Genomic DNA, 19,926 nt, shown 5'->3' with positions numbered 1-19,926 from the left:
GGAAGATGAGTGATGTAGGTTTGTGAGTGCTGTTTAGTGCTGTCAGTTTGCTGGGGGCAGTTCTGCTGCTGCAGTGACATTGGGCCTCGCTGGTGTCAGAGGGGTTTTGCCAAAGTGAGTACTTAGGAGGGGGGCCTTGCCTGGCTGGCTCCCTGAAAACAACTCCTGCCCAAGTGACGTGTGATCTTGCCTTGAATTTATGCTAAAATTGTAATGTTGGTGATCTATATGTTTTACTTTAAAACCAAATTTGTGTGAAATACAGCTCCTCCAGATACGAGCAGTCTTAACAGAAAAAGGACAAATCGATCGAGCGCGTTCTGTTCTCTGAGCCAAGAGTGAGGCAGTGCGAGGGAGGTGCACGTAAGCCACAGTGAGGAGCACATAGTAGTAATTCTCTGCTGTATTTTGGCATATGAGAGGTTCTTGTAAATTTCTTTGGTATAACCTGTTAAAATTTTCTTTCCTTTAAATAGGACTAGAAGAATAAAGAGAAGTTTCATTCATGAGAACTGTAAGAAAGCTTACAAGAGTTCGAAACGGATTGGTTTATGGTACCTCTGATATGTGAGAGCTACATTTTGTGTGGCTATCGGCCATCTGCTGCTGATGGACTTCAGCTGACTTCATTGCAGCAAGCCCCACAGATAGGTCCTCATCGCTAACAGAACATAAACAAGTGTGATGCTGAAATGAGATGAGGCTCCGAAATGGAACTGTGGCCACCGTGTTAGTTTTCATCACTACTTTCCTCAGTTTGTCCTGGTATACTGCGTGGCAAAATGGGAAAGGTGAGTAAAAGGCTCCCAGCTGACTTTCATGGGGCTGTATGGCAGAGGGATAGCCCAGGCACGTGCACTGCTGCTGTATGCTAGCAGTCTGTAAATTGCTTGACAAGCTCTGCTCCACAAGGTCTTGGCTTGCTGAGGAGTAAGCACCTGCTAGTATATTTGGGAAAATTAACTTGGAGTGGTCCTAGTTTAAAAAGAAAAAAATGTACCTGAAGAAAAACAGATGCTGCTTTTGGAGGAAAGGGTTGGTCCTGCCTGAATAGTTGTTTGTTGTGGGTTTGTTTTGGATTTTTGCCTTTTTTTTTTTTTCCCTAGGATTACAGGTTGTTGGCAAAACATATGGTCTCTGTTTGGTTTTTTTTGGTGGTTGGTGTTTTGGGGTTTTTCCTTTTTTTTTTTCTTCCCCCCTCCATGTAACATATGGCCAACGGACCTGGCTGGAGAATGTTATTTTTGGTGCTGCTTTCTGTCTTCCCTGATGATTCAATGACAGCAGTGGCAAGCTGCCAATCAACATTGTTGAAAGACTTTTCTTGCTGTCTTTGAATGAAATGTGGAATATTTCTTGTCTGGGTCTGACAAGAAATAAAGTAATATAAGAAAATTGACTGGGTAATGGGAAATGCACCTATTCTAATAACAAGAGCAATCTCATAAAATAATCAAGCAACTTGTCCTCGTTTGAGTAAGAAGAGAACTAATTCTGTGCTTGCTCCTGAAGAGACCAAGGTCACTGCTAAATCTTGTGTACCATGTTGGAGGGTGCAGAAAGTCAAAGGCCACACCTGCAGGGAGGAGAGGCCAGGCCAGGTGACCCTAAACTGCCCAGCGAGGTATTCTGTCCTGTATCTGTCATACACAATATAAAGCTGAGGGATCATGAGGGTCAAGCTCTCTTTCTCAATGGCCAGTATCCAAGGAGGACTTTGTACATTCTGCCTTTGATCCTGATCCACATGTTCCAGAATCCAGCTCCTGGATCTGGTTCCTGTCTGGTGCAGAGTCCAGTCTGGGACTTCCCCAGTGGCAGCTCCACTGCATTGGTGGTGACAGTGAAGTCATTGCCACTAGGGGCTTTGGTTTGATGCTGGTTTTTATATATTCCATTTTATCATGTTCATTAAAGCTACTTTAGTTTTCTAACCCATGCGGCTCTCTCCAGTAGCCTTTTCTCTTCCCCTTTGGGAAGGGAGAAGGCTTAACAGAGAGCATCTGTTATAGATCGAGTGGATGGCCCTGACCCTAGAGCTTGACATAACTATTTTGTGTAATAGACTTTTAATTTTTTATTTACCTTTGTTGATCTTAGTGTACTCCATGTGAACACGGGAAAATTCAGGTTTTCTGGGGGTTAGGACTGTTTACTACAAGTAAGATGTTTGTTTCGGTTTTGTCCTTAAGTAGAGCAAATAATCTTGTTCGACAGTGGTTTGTAGAAGTGTGGTTTTCTTTTTTCTTTATAAACATCTAACCTCTTGAAAAGTAGCAGACTATGTCCTTCAAAGATCAAGTAATTTTAAAACATATTTTTTCGAAAGTGAGATTACTGCATGGTTTGTTCTGACTGTTCTGCTGACAATATTATATTAATTTGTGCCTTAGGTCCAATAAGTGGAAGCTGAGGTTTTCCATGAATACTGTCTGTTGTAGCACAGCCAACTTGTAACCCTTATTTAAGTATAAAAGAAGCAGATGAGTTCTGTGGCATATCCAATTTATTTTTTTTCCCCATTGGGCACTTGTCAGAGAAGCAGATGCTTTGTGGTGTGCTCTCTGCTGCAGCAGTTGGTCGGTAGCTCAGCCTTCTGAGCGTAAGCAGCAGGAAAAACGTCAGGTTCTTGAAGTTACTGTAATAATATGTCTTTTAATTGGACAACAGAAGTGTAGATGTGCCAAAACCTGAAAAGGATATTTGAATAGCACTGTAAGTAGGATTTTCTTAATTTTGGCCAATACTACTCTCTCTATTTAGATTTTTATGTTAATGTTTAATTTCTTCTTTAAGAACATCACAAGAATTTTGCTTTCACTTCATCAAAAATATGTATCTATGAAATTCTTTCCCATACTTTTTTTCTTACTTGACATTTGATTTACAAGTCTTGTTCTTTCTTGTCAAAGCAAAATATGAAGAAAAGTCTCCATTACAAGAAACAAAGATCTGTTATTTGAGGAGTACTAGTATATGCAGGACTTGGTGACAATTTAAGCTTTTGTTGTTCAGACTTTCCTATTTTTTAATACTTCCTTTTCCATTTGAATGCTTAGAATAGATACTTAATGTTAGCATAAAACTTCTGCATTTATCTTCAGCAGATCTTGCTGTTGAGCATTAAGATTGTAATTTGTTAAATAAAACAGTATAACAAGACATCAGCAATGTGTTTAATCATAAATCCCAGTTACAAAACTACAGTGTAGAAAATTTGCTCTTAAAGTGTTGTTTCAAGAGAAATATATACATATCATTTTTTAAAAAAAAAATTTTACTTTTTTAAACTTACGTTTAGCATCTTATTGACTTGCACAGATGAACTCAAATCTGTTTTAGGTTTAGACAGTTGTCTAAACCATGTTTTCAATCAGAGACATTTCTGCACCAATGGAAAAGGTTCAGAAACTGAGGATATGTATTTATAAAAACTCTTTTTTTGAGATTGGTATAATTTTATTTAGTGAGCCTTGTGGGATGGGATCTTAATTTGTTGATAACATTTTCATTACAAATTTTTGGCTCAATTAGAAACAAATAGTTTGCTATTCCCATTCACTGAAAGGCTGTGGAGTGTCACGTACTCTGATCACCATCTTCCATTATTTATATGGCATGCTCTAGGTTCCTCTAGGTATTTGTCAGTCTTTGGACAGCAAAGTAAATCTGTGCTTGGAAAGAAAGTATTATTTAATTTTTTTAAAAAGAAAAATCAACTGCCCAGATTGCTAGCTTCTCAGTGACAACTGAAACAAGTTTTGCTTTTTAAAAGCAAAATCATAGTGCCTAACAGCTGTAATCTAGTCTTCAAGTGATTAATTTTAACTGAGGAACTAAGATCTTGGATAATTGTCACTTAAAATGCAGAACCATTTGTAGAATAGCAATGAGACTGGGACGATGTGATATTTCTGTAGATTGTCTTCCTCTAGTAAACACACCTAGTACCAGTCTATGCAGAATAAGCTCTGGGCACTTCAAAGGGATTTAGGCTTCAGTACGAATTTAAAGTGCAAAAGTTTGTCTCTGCAGAACAGTGCTTCAGAAGCTTCAAGGATATGCTGAAAAGCTGTCAGAAGGAAATACTCCGTATAAAGTGCCATCACTGGCAACAGCTTGGCTTTAGCTTGCCCAGTGGTCTGGTGATGTAAATAATCTCTCACAGGGCAGATACTGAGATTTGAACGAAATAGCCAATTACATGGCTTTGCTTTTAAAGTTAACTGTATTTGCAGAAGGTGGACTGACACATCTCCAGCTGTTGGAGAGAGCCTTCCAAATCAGGCCAAGATCTTTGTCATGTTCTGGATCCTGTAGAAGTATTGGGGTTTTAAGGGAGCAGCAGAAGCCCTGAAGACACCTGGTAAAGATCTCTCTTGTGGAATTTATAAACAAGAGTTGTCAGATGGCTTTCTAGGAGTTAAAAATGTGCTGTGATTAGCACAAATAAAGTAGATGTTGCAAATCAGATTTTAGGAAAATGCAGATTACTTTGGTGCACAGAAGACACACTTTTAAAGGATTCATAGTCACTGCACATTCACAGTTGTCAGCTCAGCATTGGATGTCCTTGAATTCCTCCAAACACTGAGCTCTTATGCAAGTGATAAATACTGTCTCTTTGGACTGAATCATGCATTCTGGTACTACTGACCTGCTCACCGTTTCAAGTCTAACTTCATTTCTCACTTCATTTGTGAACTACAGAAATGCAGTGGGATTTTTTATCTTAAAGGCACTACTCTTAGGAAAATCTAACCAGTACAAATCAGTACTGTGTAGCTATTACACCAGTCACAGAAATTACACCAAAGCTCTTGTGCATTATGTAGTCTTGATAATTTGATCTTTAATGTGACTAGTGGTCTGTGTACATAATGTTTCAGGAAGAGCATTCATAATGCCCAAGAACCTCCTGTTCTTGAGTCAGCAAACTTCCTGATGCCTATCACCAGCATGGAAATTGGGAAGGAATGTAAATAACTGTACTGAATTAGAGAAGGTGTGGTAGAATGAAATTCTTCAGCAAAGCATTCATCAACCTTATCATTTGTTTCCCATGTTCCTACTCTGACCCTGCTGCCTTTAAAAACAAACAAACACAACCAGCATTTTAAGTATGTGTGCTTTGTTCTTGGTGTGACAGACAGTAGTGCGCAGTGTCTTGCATCCCTTCCAGAACGTGTTTTGATACTGGAAGTAGTGAGGACATGTATGGGATATATATTGTGAAAATCTGATACAACTCTTCAGGATTGTTTAAACTATGTAGTTTTCAGAGCAGTCTGAAACTAGTAGTGTATGTCATCTTTTTTTTTTTCCCATGTAAAACATGTTTTTCCTTAATAATGAAAACTTAGTTGAAAAAGCTTCTGGTTTTCAGTTCATCCAAGGGTGTTGTCATAACTGTAGGATGTCTTCACTGTTTGAGGATGGCTTATTTTGGTACACTGATTTAAATTCACATGGGAAGGCCTCCAAGAGGACTTTTGAGATATTTAACTAGTGTCCTAGTTTGCTGCATATTCAATCATGCTTAAGTAATGATGGTTGGAGCTACTGAGTGGGTGTTTATTTTTATTTATTTATTTTTAAAGAATGACATCTTCTCTCATTTGGAGAGAAAATGGCCTGGGCAGTATACTAAAACTGTTGTCTTCTTTCTCCTGGCTGTTTTCATAAAATGAGAATAATGAAACAGTTTTTCAGTCATAATAATGATCAGTGCTGAAAAATGTCTAAACTTAGCACCAAGCGTAAGAAAGCCTAACTGAGACTAAAACAAAACACCTCAGGCAATGGTGGAAAGGAATATTAATTCCCAAAGGGAGGAGAGTCCTATACAACCATGGAGGAAACAAGGCAAGGAGGACAGAATATATATATATGGTCCAGTTTTTGTTTTTCCTTGACAGTGGTTGTGCAAATACTCTCTTTAAACTAGATTAGATGTTGGAGAGATGCATGTTAGTATCTTGCAACCATAACACACCTTAGCTTATGTTTTGATCCTAAAAGAAGCTGTTATTTGAGTAAATGCTGATTATAGTCTTCTGGCTGCATGTTCTGAATTTCAGAGTTGTGTTGTCTTAATTCATATCAGTGGGAAATCAACCAGCCAAAGAAGTTAAATGGACTACAGACTTAGGAGAGTGGAGCCAGAGGAAGGGAAGAGGGAAGGGACTGGTTGGGGTACTAAGGTAGAAAGTGCATATAACAATTTATGCCAGTTTGTTTGGAGAAGAGAGTTGTGGATTATTTTTTTTTCTTTCCTGTTATATAGAAAGGAAGCATTGGTTTCCTTTGCAAATTCTGTTGCAGATTCTCTTCCAGGAGCTGAAATTAAAGGAAATAGGAGTTTCCTTTTTAGCACCAGCACATGAGCATTACTCTGCTCTTTATCTAAAATACACTTCAAGTTTGGTTTCTAAAACTAACAAAATGGCATAGAGCTTTTTGATATTAAAAACAGGAGTTGGTTTTGTTAAAGCCAATCAGGAATGTGGGTTTGGAATGGTTACTGAGAGTCCCGTGCGGGTAGCGAACACGCTCTCCCGGGGGGACTGAGCAGCAGAAAGGATTGTAACCAGAGGAGCTTTTGCAGCACTGCCTTGTTCTCTTGCCTTTTTCTTTTAATCACCTGCTAGCTAGGTGAGATCAACAGTTTATGGGATTCTAACACCTGGCTGCTACCAAAGTGTTCAATGTGACCAGACTTGACAACATCCTGCAGTACTGCTCTTGATTGTGGTCCAGTGCTCAGAGCTGGGAAAGGGCAACACTTGTGCTTGGTGTGGCTGCTCATAATATTTCTTCAGCCTGAGTCTTTATGCTTGCCTGACTCCTCTAAAACACTGATCCAGCTCCTCCCATAGAGAGTCTGTCATGTGAGTAAATTAGCCAGCCCAGGAAAGAAAGTTGCAATGGACACAGCTGCTCCTACCCTGCTGTAAGAGATGTATCTGCCCCTGTATTGAGTAAGAAAGCATTGAAATGGGTTGTAAGCCAGTCAGTATTTATTGTCTCACTAGGAACTGTCTTCCTACAGTAGTTACAACTGATGCGTGGTCACATTGTTAATTTGTGAGGTGCTTTGCAATGATTTGTCCACTGTTTGGTGGTGGTTGATACTTTCCTTAGTGAAACTTGGTGATGAGAGGAAGGGATTTGTTACTAAATTTCAAACAGTACCATACTGGGAGGAGTAGTGAAGGTAGGCAGAGAGATTGCAGTGTATAATAACTTATGCAAATTGGAGACTCAGTCAGCAAGGGAAGTGGAGGGAGGGCTGAAGGTAAGTGAAAGTGCCCCAGATAAAACATAGGGTGCAGTAAAGCAGGAGACTATCAAATGTATACATAAAGAATGGGGAAGAATTTTGTTTTTAGGATTCTAGTTAAGAATGACAATTTACCACAAATCACATGCTAAGTGCGACTCAACGTGTTATTGCAGAAAACAAAAGGAATTGAACAGAAAAGGGTATTAAGGAAGTAAAGAAGTGTGAAGTTACTACTCCAGCAAGACACAGGAAGTCATCTTTCTGCTTGCTTGGCACTGTGTCAGCTTATGGATGGTGCACACAGGTGCATCAGAGATCAAAGATCTTGAAAATCTACACTGTAAGGGAAGGGTCAGTGGTCTGACATTCCTTAGCTTAAAGGAGAGGTGTGAGAAAACAGACAGGAACATAATTTTCAAATATTGTAAAAGTTCTTAAAGAAAAAGACATTCACTATGCTACAAACAGTACATTAACAGACTATAAGGGGCTGAAACCGAAAGAGAGAGCAACGTTAGGTGGTTGGAAAAGGTTTTATAATGGGAAGTATGGTTATATACTAAAGTAGGTCATGAGCAATTTCTATGCAGGCATTTTCAAAACCAAGTTGAAACAGTGGTGACAAGTAAAAGACATTAATACCATGTTTGGTATTGATAGAGATTTGGACTAGCCAAAAAGAGTGAGTTCCACAGGTTTTTAGGGTCAGTGTGACCCTCCTGAAATAAGTCTTAGATAGAGAAGCCCTGCAGCTGGTTTTTGCTGTAACTTTCAACTAGCTATCTTGCTGAAATTAGTTTTGCATAGGGGTTTGGACAAGGAGACCCCTAGAAGGCTCTGCTAACCCAAGTTATAGTAGGTATTCTTGGCCTTTGCTAGGTGTGTCTCTTCTTGTGTCAAGAGCCTGTGTCATTTCATTATTAAATAATGATGTTTGCATCATTATTTAGTGATGTGTGAGAGTTGCCCTTTATTACCATCAAATTTCATCTCTTAAAATACATAAACTGTTTACATCTATTTTAGAAGATTCATTTGTTTAGTGTTAATGTCTACAGCCTTTTCTATAGCTAGGAACCATGAAAGTAGTGTTAGAAAAATCTCAAGAACTGACTTGTTTTTCTTTTCAAGTGTCTTTTTTTTTTTTTCCCTTTTCTTTTCCCTTCTTCCTTTTTCTTCACTCCCATTGTTTAGAGTAGTATCTCATTCAGTAACCTTATTCCTACTGTGTAATCTTGACTTTATTTGCTGGCTGGCTAACAGAAAAAGCTTTTACCATTATTGATACAATCTTTAGGATTAGCATTCTGTAAGTTGTTTCCTTTTAGGATGAGACACTGGTAAGTCTCCAGTTTTGTTTATAATGTGCTATGTTTTGTTTTCCTGAACATGGCAGAAAATGAATAGACGGTGGTTTCCCTGCTCACAGTGCAAAGCTTTATTCCAGCCAGTCTCTGCCTAAAAAGCAATTATCCTACAGTATTTTAGAGCTGTGCTTCCAGCTGCTTTTCTGGTTGTCTCCTTGGATTTCATGCAGCTTTCTGTCTGTTCCTGCGGATGCTTCCCTCGGATGTGCCACCCATCTATCTAACAGTAAACAGAAACCCTGTTTTTGCTTGTGGCAGTATATAATTTTACTACCTTACGCTCAAAAAGAATTTAAAAGTTTCCTATGCTTATCAAGCATAAATGTGGTTATTGTAGCCCACAGATAGATCATGGTCTTGCATATCAATGCTACAAACTTGTAAGCTTCCTCAGGCACTTTAGAGATGGGCTGAACTAATTTTTTTTTTTTTTTTTTTCCATTACAAATGAATAGTGAAGTAGTTGTGCAAATAAACAGCCCTCATACTTAGTTGCACAGCCCCTAGAGACAAATGTACTGCTGGAAAGAGATTTGAATAAAACAAGTGTGATGGGATCACATCTGACTTACAAGGTTGTTAATTTATAGCAATGTGGGAGCATGGCGAAGCTTTGATCCTGATTGATTTGCAAGGAGGACAAGTTAGGGTATGTTCTCAGAAACAGAGCTGCTTCAACACAGTTGTCAAGGCACGAAGTAACAAGGAGCGTCAGCAGCCTCTGCCTACTAGCATGTGTGGAAACAGACTTCTGCAATGGCTTGAATTTTGTGTCTAAGCTAATAAGAATTTCTAAAAGTTTTGGCTTTTAGAGTCAGGGTGTTAAGCGTGAGGTAGCAGTCTTCTCACCAGTTACCTTTTGATAGATGTGTTTTCCTGTAATGTATTACAATGTTAAACATTTGGCGGTGGATCTACCATTACCACACTCACTTCAATTTAGGAAGCTAGCTTTTTTGGCTGTATTTCCTGGCTTGTGTGTGTATGTTTCCTTGGTTTCTGAGGGGAGGGAAAGCAATGGTTTGAAGTAAGAGTGTCTTCATTTACATGTACAGAGACTCACAGAGTTATTGACAATTCTGTAGTAGAAACAAATCAAGTTAAAGTATTCAGAAGCTTTCAGGTTGTCAGAATTGAGCAGTTGCTTTTTCTTTCTATGTCATGGTTCTGTTTTCCTGTGTGCTTTGTCTCCTTGCTGTGTTGGACTCTAGCTGAGTTAATCTGTTGGAAAACGTACAGTATCTTAACTCTCAAAATCTGAGCCCTAAATGTTCAACAATGTGTGAGCATATAAATGTGGTGATTTTTTGAGAAGGTTTGGGATACGTATACCTGAGTTTTCCTGGTCATGACTTCTTTTTCTTCATCAGAATCTTGTCTAAGCAGAAGTTCTTTGGATGCAGAGCCTGTTAGCCCCGGATGGGTGGATGCTGCTGCACAGGCATCCTGTTGCTGACTAGGTTACTGCATCGGTACCAGTTGTGTACACAGATTGCTTAAGTGTGCACAGTAAGTGACACCTTTGGGAAGTTTTAAGTGCATATTTGTGTTAAATAGTTGCTAAGCAATTGCACAATAGTCCAATGCTATTAGGATGTCTGAGAGGGGTCAGTTACTGAGTTTCTGCCTGTCTGGTTGGCATATGTGCTGTGAGTCACATTCTAGGGGATGTGTAGAGAGGTGTGTGTTGTAGAGTTTGTTTGTGTGGAAGTGCTGGAGTTAAATGTTTTTGCTTTGCACAGTTGTGTCTGTTAATCAGAGAGGCTCTGGATAGGAATAGGGGACCTTTCTGAAACTCCTGTATGTAGATACGTGATGGTAGAATAACTGTTCTCTGATGTAAATGAGACACATTTATCGGTAGAGATGACCTTTTTAGGCAAGGGCTCATTTTCCCTTCTTCTCCATACTGCTTTGTTGAGAAGGCAGTTGTATGTAATAAATATGCAATTTTATATTATATGGAAACACTGAAAAAGAACTAATGCTTTGCCCTGTAGTTGTAATATGTTGCTTTAAACCTAACTGTATTTAACCTTGTTTGATAAAGTTTTTAACTTGGAATGAGTTGTAATTGAACGAAAGACTTTTCTCTTTCATTTGTATTTTGGGGATCTAAAGGTGAGTTCCATCAGGTTTTGTGGTATTTTACCTATGCGTATATTGCAGTGACCAAAGATTTGAATTGGGTGAAGCTGAGAATTTATCCTCATGCAGGAAAAGAATTGATGCTAAAACATTCACAATTTGTTTGTATATTCGGTACCAATGGCTTTTAAGTTCTTTTCTGGTGTGGTCATAATGATAAACTAATGACTCAGGTAATGAATGTAGGATGGTTAACTTTTTCAAAAGCTGAAATGTCACTGCAGTTTCTTTTGGCTTAGATGTGCCACAGTATCCTCCTCTTCTGTCCGTTGCTCCTTTGTAATACTGGTTTGCTCTGTCCTCCTTGCTCGGATGGCATTTGAGGTTGTCGGTAACCCTGTATTCCCGTCAGTTTGGGAGCTGTGGCCAGCACGCAGCCCGCGCCCGGCCCGTGCAGGGAAGGGCTGGAGCTCAGCAGCACTGCTGGGCTTTGCTGGCCGGGCAGCCGGGTGCAGAGCCCTGCCTGCTGCAGCACTGCTGGCCTCTGCCAGTGCTTAAAGGCAGATGCTGCTAGTGTGTGGCAGAAGTATGTGTGTAGGAAGATGTACACAGGGGGACGACACGGGGCGTGGTGTGCCAAGGGCAGAGTGCTGGTTCTACTGGCTGGGCCTGGAGTGGCAGAGGAACAGAGTGTCCTGGGGCGTGGATGGGAGTCTTGGGGAGGAGCTGGAGCCACTGGGATAGAAGTCCCTGTAAGTGAGAAGGGGTGGAAACAGCTGTAGGAAAACAGATCTGTGAAACTCGTGGGGATGCAGTATCTATATTGGGGTTTGGGTGTTCCCTCCCCACCCCACAATCTTGGCTCTTGCTAGGTACACAAAACTACCAGAGTGCCAGGTGAGAGAGCTGTTTGGTTTTTAAAAACTTACAAATAAATTGTATACATTAGTTCTTGATTGTTCATGATACTGATGGCTTAATGCTACTTCAAAGGGTAGGACAAGCTGCCTGTGGTTTTGTTGGCAGGTGTATTTTGGTACTTGGCTTTCTTTTTTGAATTAGAGGAGAATAGTCGTCTGGATCTGGCAAGATCTGTGCTGAAGCTCTTTGCTTTTATCTGTATCTGGTCTTACTGTTCATACACATTTACTGACATTGTTAAATGTGCCATAAAAGAAAAAGGCATTCATGGCTACCTGGCTATATTTTTTATTGAGATGTTACAGATGTATTTTTCAAATGGGAATTAAATGCAGGAGGCTGATTGATATGCTAAAGGGATGTTGCATTTGTGGTATTTAAGTGAAACTGTAGAGTCGATGGCTGATGCAGTTGACTCTTCCCTTCATTCTCAGAAAAAGCTTTATAGCAGATTGATTTATATGCTGCAATAATGGCATAAAAGTAATGGGACACTTAATAGAAACTTCTATGGTTGTATTGATTTATATTTGTCAAAAGTAAAAATGGAATTTTACTTACAGTTTTTGTAATGTAAAGTTTTGTTTTTTTTTTTTTGACAAATCATTAGAAGAAACCAAAGTCTTTCCTTGAAAGGAAAATAAAAATATACTTTATTTCAATTAATCTCTATTAAGATATGATTTATAGCCACATGATGCATCTTGGATCTCTTTTGTGGCAATAATTCCTACACTGTGCTGGCTCTTCCACTAACTCTTTGCTTCCTTGTTACAGAAAGGATCAGTATCATAGCTACAATTCTACTCAGAAACCTTAATCCATCTGAAATACAAATGGAACCACATTTCCCTGTGATGTTGAAGCATCACAAACTAATATTCAGTAATATTGATGAAGAGTAGTATAATGGAAAAGTAATCTAAAATATGTAATTAACACAGTGATTTGGGAAAATTAAACCAAAATATCAATTTTCTGCACTGAGTATTTTGGCGACTCTGTACTTGTCACCAAAAGGAAAAACTTCAGCTTGTTGTACCATGTGGTGCATTCCAATGGCCTTAGTCAAGTCTTGGAAACCAAGCAGAGCCCTTTCTAACTTCATGAAAATGTTTGCTGGGGCTTCCAGACCATTCTTTTCTTGTTACTGCTTGATTGAAGTTCTGATCTGTTAAAAGTGTGGTATTTGTTCTGGCATTTGCCTATGAAATAAACATGTTGGTTCATCCTGTCCCCTCTCCTTGATTTTTTTTTTTTTTAAACTTTTTACTCATTTTCTTTTTATTTCTATGGAAGTTGTCCATGAAATGATGATGAAACAAATATGATACATATAGACCGTGTTAGAGCTGATATTAAAATAGTTTCAGGTGTCCTGCTAGGGCTGAATTTTGAATTGGTGTAGTGCTGTAGTTACAGGCTTGAGATACACCAGTACTCACAATTGCTCGTTATTACTGCTCACCATCAGCATGATTGTCATCTCTAAACCATACCTGAGTCTGAATGTTCCTCCTAACTAGAATTTGTCTGTCATGAATATTCACTGAATTATAGTTATTATTTAAGACTTTTGAGTGCTTCCAAAAGGAAGAGGACTGAATGTGCACCTTATTCTCAATTAACCAAGATTTTTTTTATTTTGTTCTTTGAATTGGGAGGTCCCTCAGCACTAGACCCTATGGGAAGCACTGGCTGGCTTTGGTTCCAGCTGTTTAGCTAACATTCTGTTAAGTTAGCAACACAGTTTACTGGTGTAAGAGAGCTGTAGAAGGAAGAAAACGTGATTTCTGATCAGTTAGTTTCTTCAGTTTCCTTGTGTGTAGTACATCATGAAAACAAGGAATAGTGTGTGTAACCTTAACTAAAACTGTATCTCTTTAATTTTAGAAATAGCTATACTGTAGCTGTTAAAACAGGAAGTTGATGTGGAGGCATCAGATATGTAAAAGGTTACAAAAGGAGCTAAGACAGCAGATTCTGTTAATGACTGGCTATTTGCAAGATGTGACTGACAGGATTAGCAGAAGCTTGAATGATTACAAATTTGATTTGGAAAATTGCCTTGCTGTCTGTGCACCCCAGTTTGGGTTTTCAATAAAAATATTTTTACTGTGAGCTTTTATGGAAATGTATATCTTTCCAGTTTAAACTTATCAAACCAGGAACAAGGAGAATCAAAGACACTGCTGTCATGAGTTCCGTTACAGCAGAGAACGCTCGCCTAGGAAACTGAATTAGAAGTTCAGTAGCTTATAAAAAGATGGTATGCAGGTAAATATTTTTCTTCTAAAGCAAAACAAAATTTCCAGGAATTTGAGACCATTAGAGAGCACGAACATTTTGATTTGGTATCTCAATGTAGGCATATGTGCTTGTTTGTAGGAAGCAGGTGAAAATATTGTCTGAGGAGAAACATGAGATGTCACAGATGAGTTGCAGTCAAACTGAATGTAAGAGGTTGAATTACCTAAAGGGTAATTACATGTGTTTACACTGTCAGCAGATCTGTATTTCAGGTGAAGGGCTTATGTCTTGCTCTCTTTTAAAAGATGTGAGAGAATTATGTTCTACCAGAGTTAGATCTTTATTTTTAATGTTGAAATTCCAATAACACACACAGGTGCTGATTGTTACAGTACAAAGCCACGCTCTGCTGGGATCAGAATAAAGGGTTATGGATTCTTTTGTGTGTTAGAAATTAATGTATTTAGCTATTACACAGTTTTAGGAAGATGCTCTTGTTCATGTTACCAACAAAGTGTGTATGTATACACACATACAAACTAAGTGGTGGAAGCAGACAATAAATGGATCTGACATGCATGCTTAATACACACACTTCTGCAGAAATGTGGAATGGATTGGTTTATTTCAATATGTTAAAAAAAAGTGATGGGAATAGTTTCAGCTAATGTGCTTTAGCTCTTCAGTGTCACCAAGAATGCAGGCTAGACATGGATATAGCTGGTGTCTTAAAAGTAAAGTGTATTTCGGTGATATGATTGTAATGCTTGCCTAAACTGGAGCTTTGTGCTTGCTTGGGCAGCAGAACTTCTGCATAAGATTTTAGTCAGAGTTGTAGTGTGGCTTTTTAATCGGCAATTAGTTTGAAAAATGAATCATGACATAATGACCTTGGTATAAAAGCTGTCACTGGAAATTGTGTTCCTGTTTTTGGGGTAGTACTGTGATGCTGTTTTTGAGCATTTCCTGATTTCTGTTATGCTGTTGTACACTTTGAGTCTTGTGGAAGACCAGTAAGAAATATCAAAGTGGGAGGTTTTAGTGACAGGTTTTTGGAAGTAATTATTTTCTGACACTGTGAAGAGTCAATGTCCAAGTTACATGAATTCAATGGTTTTCGTGCTCAGCAGAGCTCTTCTTTTATTACTATTGTAAACTGAATTCTTTGTGCTATGTACATCTACCACAGAAGCTACAATAATTTTCCTTGTTCAGCTTTGCTTTTTGGGAATAGAAATTATGAAGCTTTTATTTATTCCTTAGTGTTTCTATTCAGGGATAGAGATGTGTTAAATGCTGATTGCTTATTGTGGAACTGATTTAGCATATGATTTCAGTGACCTTTTTATATCACATTCCCTTTAAAGAACAAATGCCAGCAGAGTTGACAGTGCTTCTTAGCACTGAGAATAAAATAAAATAAAACCCAAATAGCTGGAACCAAAAAAAGCCCTGAGGATTATATTCATCCATAGAGTCCTGAACAGTGTTGTTTACTACATAAAGTAGTATGAATGCTACTTAAGTTAACAGTCAGATCAGGACAAATACATTGCAAATGTGAGTTTTCTTTATTCCCACCACTGTAGCTTGCTGTTCTTCATTTTAAAAGAAGACCTTCACTTCAAGCGCTGCCAATAACTCTTCTCCAATAAATCATGTGTCTAATTATCCTTATTGTCTGAAGCCAATGCACAGACAGAACACCATATGCTTCTGTTGACTTGACCTCGTTAGTCGTGGGTGTCTGGATTTTCTAGTATATTATTTTTAGTCCTCATGTCTGAAGGAACGTTCAGATCCTCTGTCAGCCCTCATCAGTGGAGATTTGAGAGTGGTGTCATAGTGGGGTTTGTAACTGTAGAGGAAGTTTTCTAAATTGTGACCTTTCTGTAATGAACAATTTGTATTTAGAAGCATAGGTGAGCAATTTCATCTGGAGATGCTGAAAACTGCTCCTGGCTGCTCAATCCAGCTAGTAAGATACCCCTTAAGTAAATCCTTCATCAGTTGTCACAATTCTAGTTTGGTGTCTTTACCTTTCTTATTGCTTAGGATTGCTTTCTTTCTTGGAAAATGTTTTATTGTGGAGTTTTTAAGGGAAAAAAAAGAAACCAAACCCGCCTGATGTGCTACTTCATGCTTCCCTGTTGATTGATAAGCTGCAGCAGTTTTAGTGCATTTATATTAAAGATATAAAAAAATGGGGGTAGGCAGGTTCTCAGTCTGATCTGGTTTGTACTCCCATTTTTCTGTTCTGTTTGTGTTTGTAGAATCTCTGAGAAAGCGCGGGGGGGGGGGTGGGGGGGTGGGGGGGGGGTTGTGTGTCTTACTTTTTAAAAAGAACATTTAGTAGTGAATTGATTCTGAAATTTACATTTCAAAATAGTAGAGCTTTACTAGTTGATATTACAAAAGGTCATGTTCAGATTGCCTAAAAAAAATTAGTGAAAACAACTCCAGCTCCTGCTGCAAAAGGAATGTTTAAACAAAAGTATCTGGACTGAGATTGGTTCAGGCCCTGAAAGTTTTAAAGCAAACACTTCAGACTTGTGCTGGTGTGTTAGAACTGGAGAGAACAAAAAACATTGCTTGTTTATACAGATCCTTGAAGTGCAAAGTGTGAACAAGTTGCAATGAAAAATTAAGTAATTATAATTATTGAGTTATTTTTTAAAAATAAAGGTAGGAAAATCTGCAGAACCTTCACTCAAATATATGCTGTTCTTCACAGTGAAAGCTACTTAAATAAGTAGTTTAAATTTTAAAAAAATACTTCTCGTCCTAATAGGTACGTTTCTATGTGGAAAATAAGGACAATAAACAAGAATTCTACTGGATTGTTTTGATAGATTAGAGGACCAGATTGCTGAAATGACCTGTCAATTTGACTAACAAGATTAGGGATAAAAGAATGACTTGCCCACTTGTTTTCCTAAGTCTTGATACAAGACCTTTTTTGTTTGTTTCATGAAGCAGAAAATGTTTTGTCATGATTAGTAGGATGTATTTTTTGTGTATAAATCAACTACCTTACTTTACTGTCTTTAATTCCATGGAATAATATACTTATAAAACAACAGCATATTATTTTCTAATCCCTTCAAAATAATAAAATTTTGTGAATAGGGCATAGCTATAAAGTCTGTAACTAAAAAGGCCCCCAGGATCACGTGTTCGAAGAGGACTGGTAAAATTTGACCTTGAGCAGTTTTCTTAAGAGCTTTTTATTTATAGCATGTCTGTTGTTAGCATTTACAGTATACTGCCTTACTCTGTATTTGCATGGCTGATTACTTTCTGCTTCAGACTTTATAACTCATCATAACTTGCTTCTAAAAGGTTTTAATTTCACTTAAGAGAAAGGAAGCTCATTAGTTTATGGGAAGCAGTCATCCATGGAAATACACTGTAACATTTAAAGGACACAATATATCAGCTTTTAGGCCACTTGGAGACAAAATCAAAATCTGATTGGTAAGCACAGTCCAGTTTTAGTTTTGGGGGGCAAATTTTAACACCTTTTACTCTTCACTCTTTGACATTGTTGGTTATGGTTTGTGCCTATGCACAGGTTTTTGACACATGGTAACGACCTCGGCTTGTTACAATGGTTTGCTGATTTTATAAACCTAAATGTCACAGGTGCATTCTGGAACATCTTTAGTGTCTCTTCTGTGTGGACAGAGTTTTTTGGCCTTGCCTGTGTGATTGATTTGACAAATCCTCTGCCTATCCTCAGCTGGGCATTTTGAGGAGGCAGTGCTTTATTTGTGCCCTGTGAGTAGCTTCTGAGCTCTGGAGTCGCTTCCAAAGAGCAATGGAAACAATATTTGTATTTCCTCAGTAAATGCCACTATATATTTCATGTCTGTGCATCTTTAGGTGGAAGCTGGATGGCTGCACAGTGCAGTGAGAGCAGGATTTTTTATCCCAGTATTGGGTAATTGTATTTACAGTTACATTTTGCAAAACCCACGCAAAATGGGAAAGCTTGCCTTTGTCAGAAAAAGCCTCAGATGAAGTTGGAAACTACTTAAGTGCTAGTGTAGCAAGAATTTCTTTTGACTTAGAGGAATTAAATTTTCCTTTTTTTTTTTTCTTTTTGACTGATGTTGGAAATAATTTAGCCTGTCACATATTAGCATAGCAGGATTTTAATCTAAAAGGATATCTGTTTGTGAGAGACAAAGATGACTATTTGATTAGGTGACACTAAAAATGTTATAGCTTGGAAACTACTTCAGTATCATGGATCAAGCATAGCCTGAGTAATCCATGTTGTGTACATCTGTGGGAGTGAGGTGCAAGTCAGTGGAGGAATTGTCATGGTTTGCTGGATACCGGTGTACTTGATACTATGATTTCATGGATCACATAAAGCATCTGAACTGTTTTTAGGGGAAGTGTGGCACTTGGTTTCTCTCCTGACACAGCTGAAACAAAGCAACGTTCCTGTTAAAGCTGTGCCAGATTGAATTGAATGGCATATTGGTAAGTCCCTAATGTCCTGAAGAGTAACCTGCTCTTGCTGCACCCACTGACTGAATACAAAACTTGGTGTGGAAGCTCTCTGTCCATTTAGAGCTTTGTTTTGTATTAATCTGTAAATTGTCCAGCATCCTTGGTGCAATTGTAGTGAATTAATGCATGAAGCTTGTTACCATCTCTGACCCATAGCATGATGGCAACTGCTGTGTGGTTTTAATAATGGGAGTAAATGAATTGTGGAATAACTAATCAGAAAAGTACCTGGATTAGTACATTCTACAATGTATCCTCACAGATGCAAACATTAATAACAGAGTAGACAGAAAAATGAAGTTTGCAGGTTTGCTGTGGAACCTTTAACTTACTTATAGAGTGATTTGCTTCAGGCAAAGCTTTTTTTTTTTTTTGAGAAGATGCAGGCTGTGTTAGTTTTGAGTGAGGGTATAAGGAGAAGGAACCCTGGGATTGGAAGAAGAAAACTAAAAGGTTTGTCACTAGGGTGGGCCAGAAACTTAACTGTTAACTTGTGAATTTAGCACAGTTGCCAGTGAGTCTCTATCTGTTTGAATTATGGTTTGAATATCTCCTTGGAGAGAGGAGAAGTCCTGCTGCATCAGGTGCCTGTTCCTGCTCTGACCCGTTTTCCCATGGAATGTGTGTGTGCCATGCTTTGCTGCCAGCCAGAGCCTTTTGCCTGTCTCACAGGCACTCAATTCCTCCTGCTCCGACTTCGTGAACGAAGCGGGTGGGAGGTTTCAGCAGTTCAGTTGAGTAAGAGCAGGAAATATAAATCAGGCCGACAGTGTGGTAAAGCCAAGTCCTCTGTGCTTGTCTTGCTGTCTTTTGAGTGCCAAGTCTGGCTGGTTACCTTTTTCTCTGTGTGGCAGATCCATCACTTTGGGTATTTAGCTGATATGTGGTTTGAAGGAAGACTGAGCTGCCCACTGTTGATATGGGCTAAAGCTTTTTCTGATCTTATTGTCTGATGCCTCTGGAGACAGCCAGCCATACCACCATGGAGCTCTTGAGTGAATTATAGCTTTTTTTTTTTTTTTTTTTTGGTGTGGTGGTGTTTGTTTTTTAGCGCAGTCACCTTTGTTCAGTATGTTCCATTTCCAGTTGTGAAAATGGCCTGTGATTTAACATATTTGTGAACCTATTTGACTGGTAAGATAAATAACAGCTTGCCAAGCTTTCATACTGCTTTTTATGTTGTAGATGGTGCTGCTTTTAGCAGACAATAAAAGGCTTTCCTTGAGGGAGAATGGCAATACTAACTGAGAAGTGCTGAAATGTTCTTGGGTTTTGTAAGGGTCTTCATGCAACTGTATTTTCTTCTACCTCAAAAAAAGTGTGTGCATGTGTATTGCACAGCAGCCACGGATGTGTTGTGGTTTTGGTGGTGTATTTTTTTCTTGAGAGAGTGACGGGGTTTTTACTGGAGTCACACGCTATCATAGTATAGCTGTTGCAGGCTACATGGAATCAGAAAATTTGCAGAGATTGCCAGAAATGCAAATTTCC

The 19,926-nt window shown here is 38.6% G+C and overlaps 1 protein-coding gene across 1 annotated transcript in view; it reads left to right on the top strand.

The window, feature by feature from the left end:
- The first annotated feature begins 470 nt into the window (after positions 1-470).
- Positions 471-19,926, top strand: part of MGAT4A (mannosyl (alpha-1,3-)-glycoprotein beta-1,4-N-acetylglucosaminyltransferase, isozyme A) — a 74,392-nt gene continuing 54,936 nt past the window's right edge. Inside the window, exon 1 of the mRNA XM_008939550.1 lies at positions 471-791. Within this exon, the coding sequence (XP_008937798.1) occupies positions 698-791 (94 nt within the window). The 5' untranslated portion in view covers positions 471-697. The remainder of the gene's footprint in view (positions 792-19,926) is intronic.

This window comes from Merops nubicus, unplaced genomic scaffold (genome assembly GCF_000691845.1).
Source record: "Merops nubicus isolate BGI_N331 unplaced genomic scaffold, ASM69184v1 scaffold6734, whole genome shotgun sequence".
NCBI classification, from domain to species: Eukaryota; Metazoa; Chordata; class Aves; order Coraciiformes; family Meropidae; genus Merops; species Merops nubicus.
Note: the sequence above shows the minus strand (reverse complement) of the source record. Positions and strands in the feature narration are given on the sequence as shown.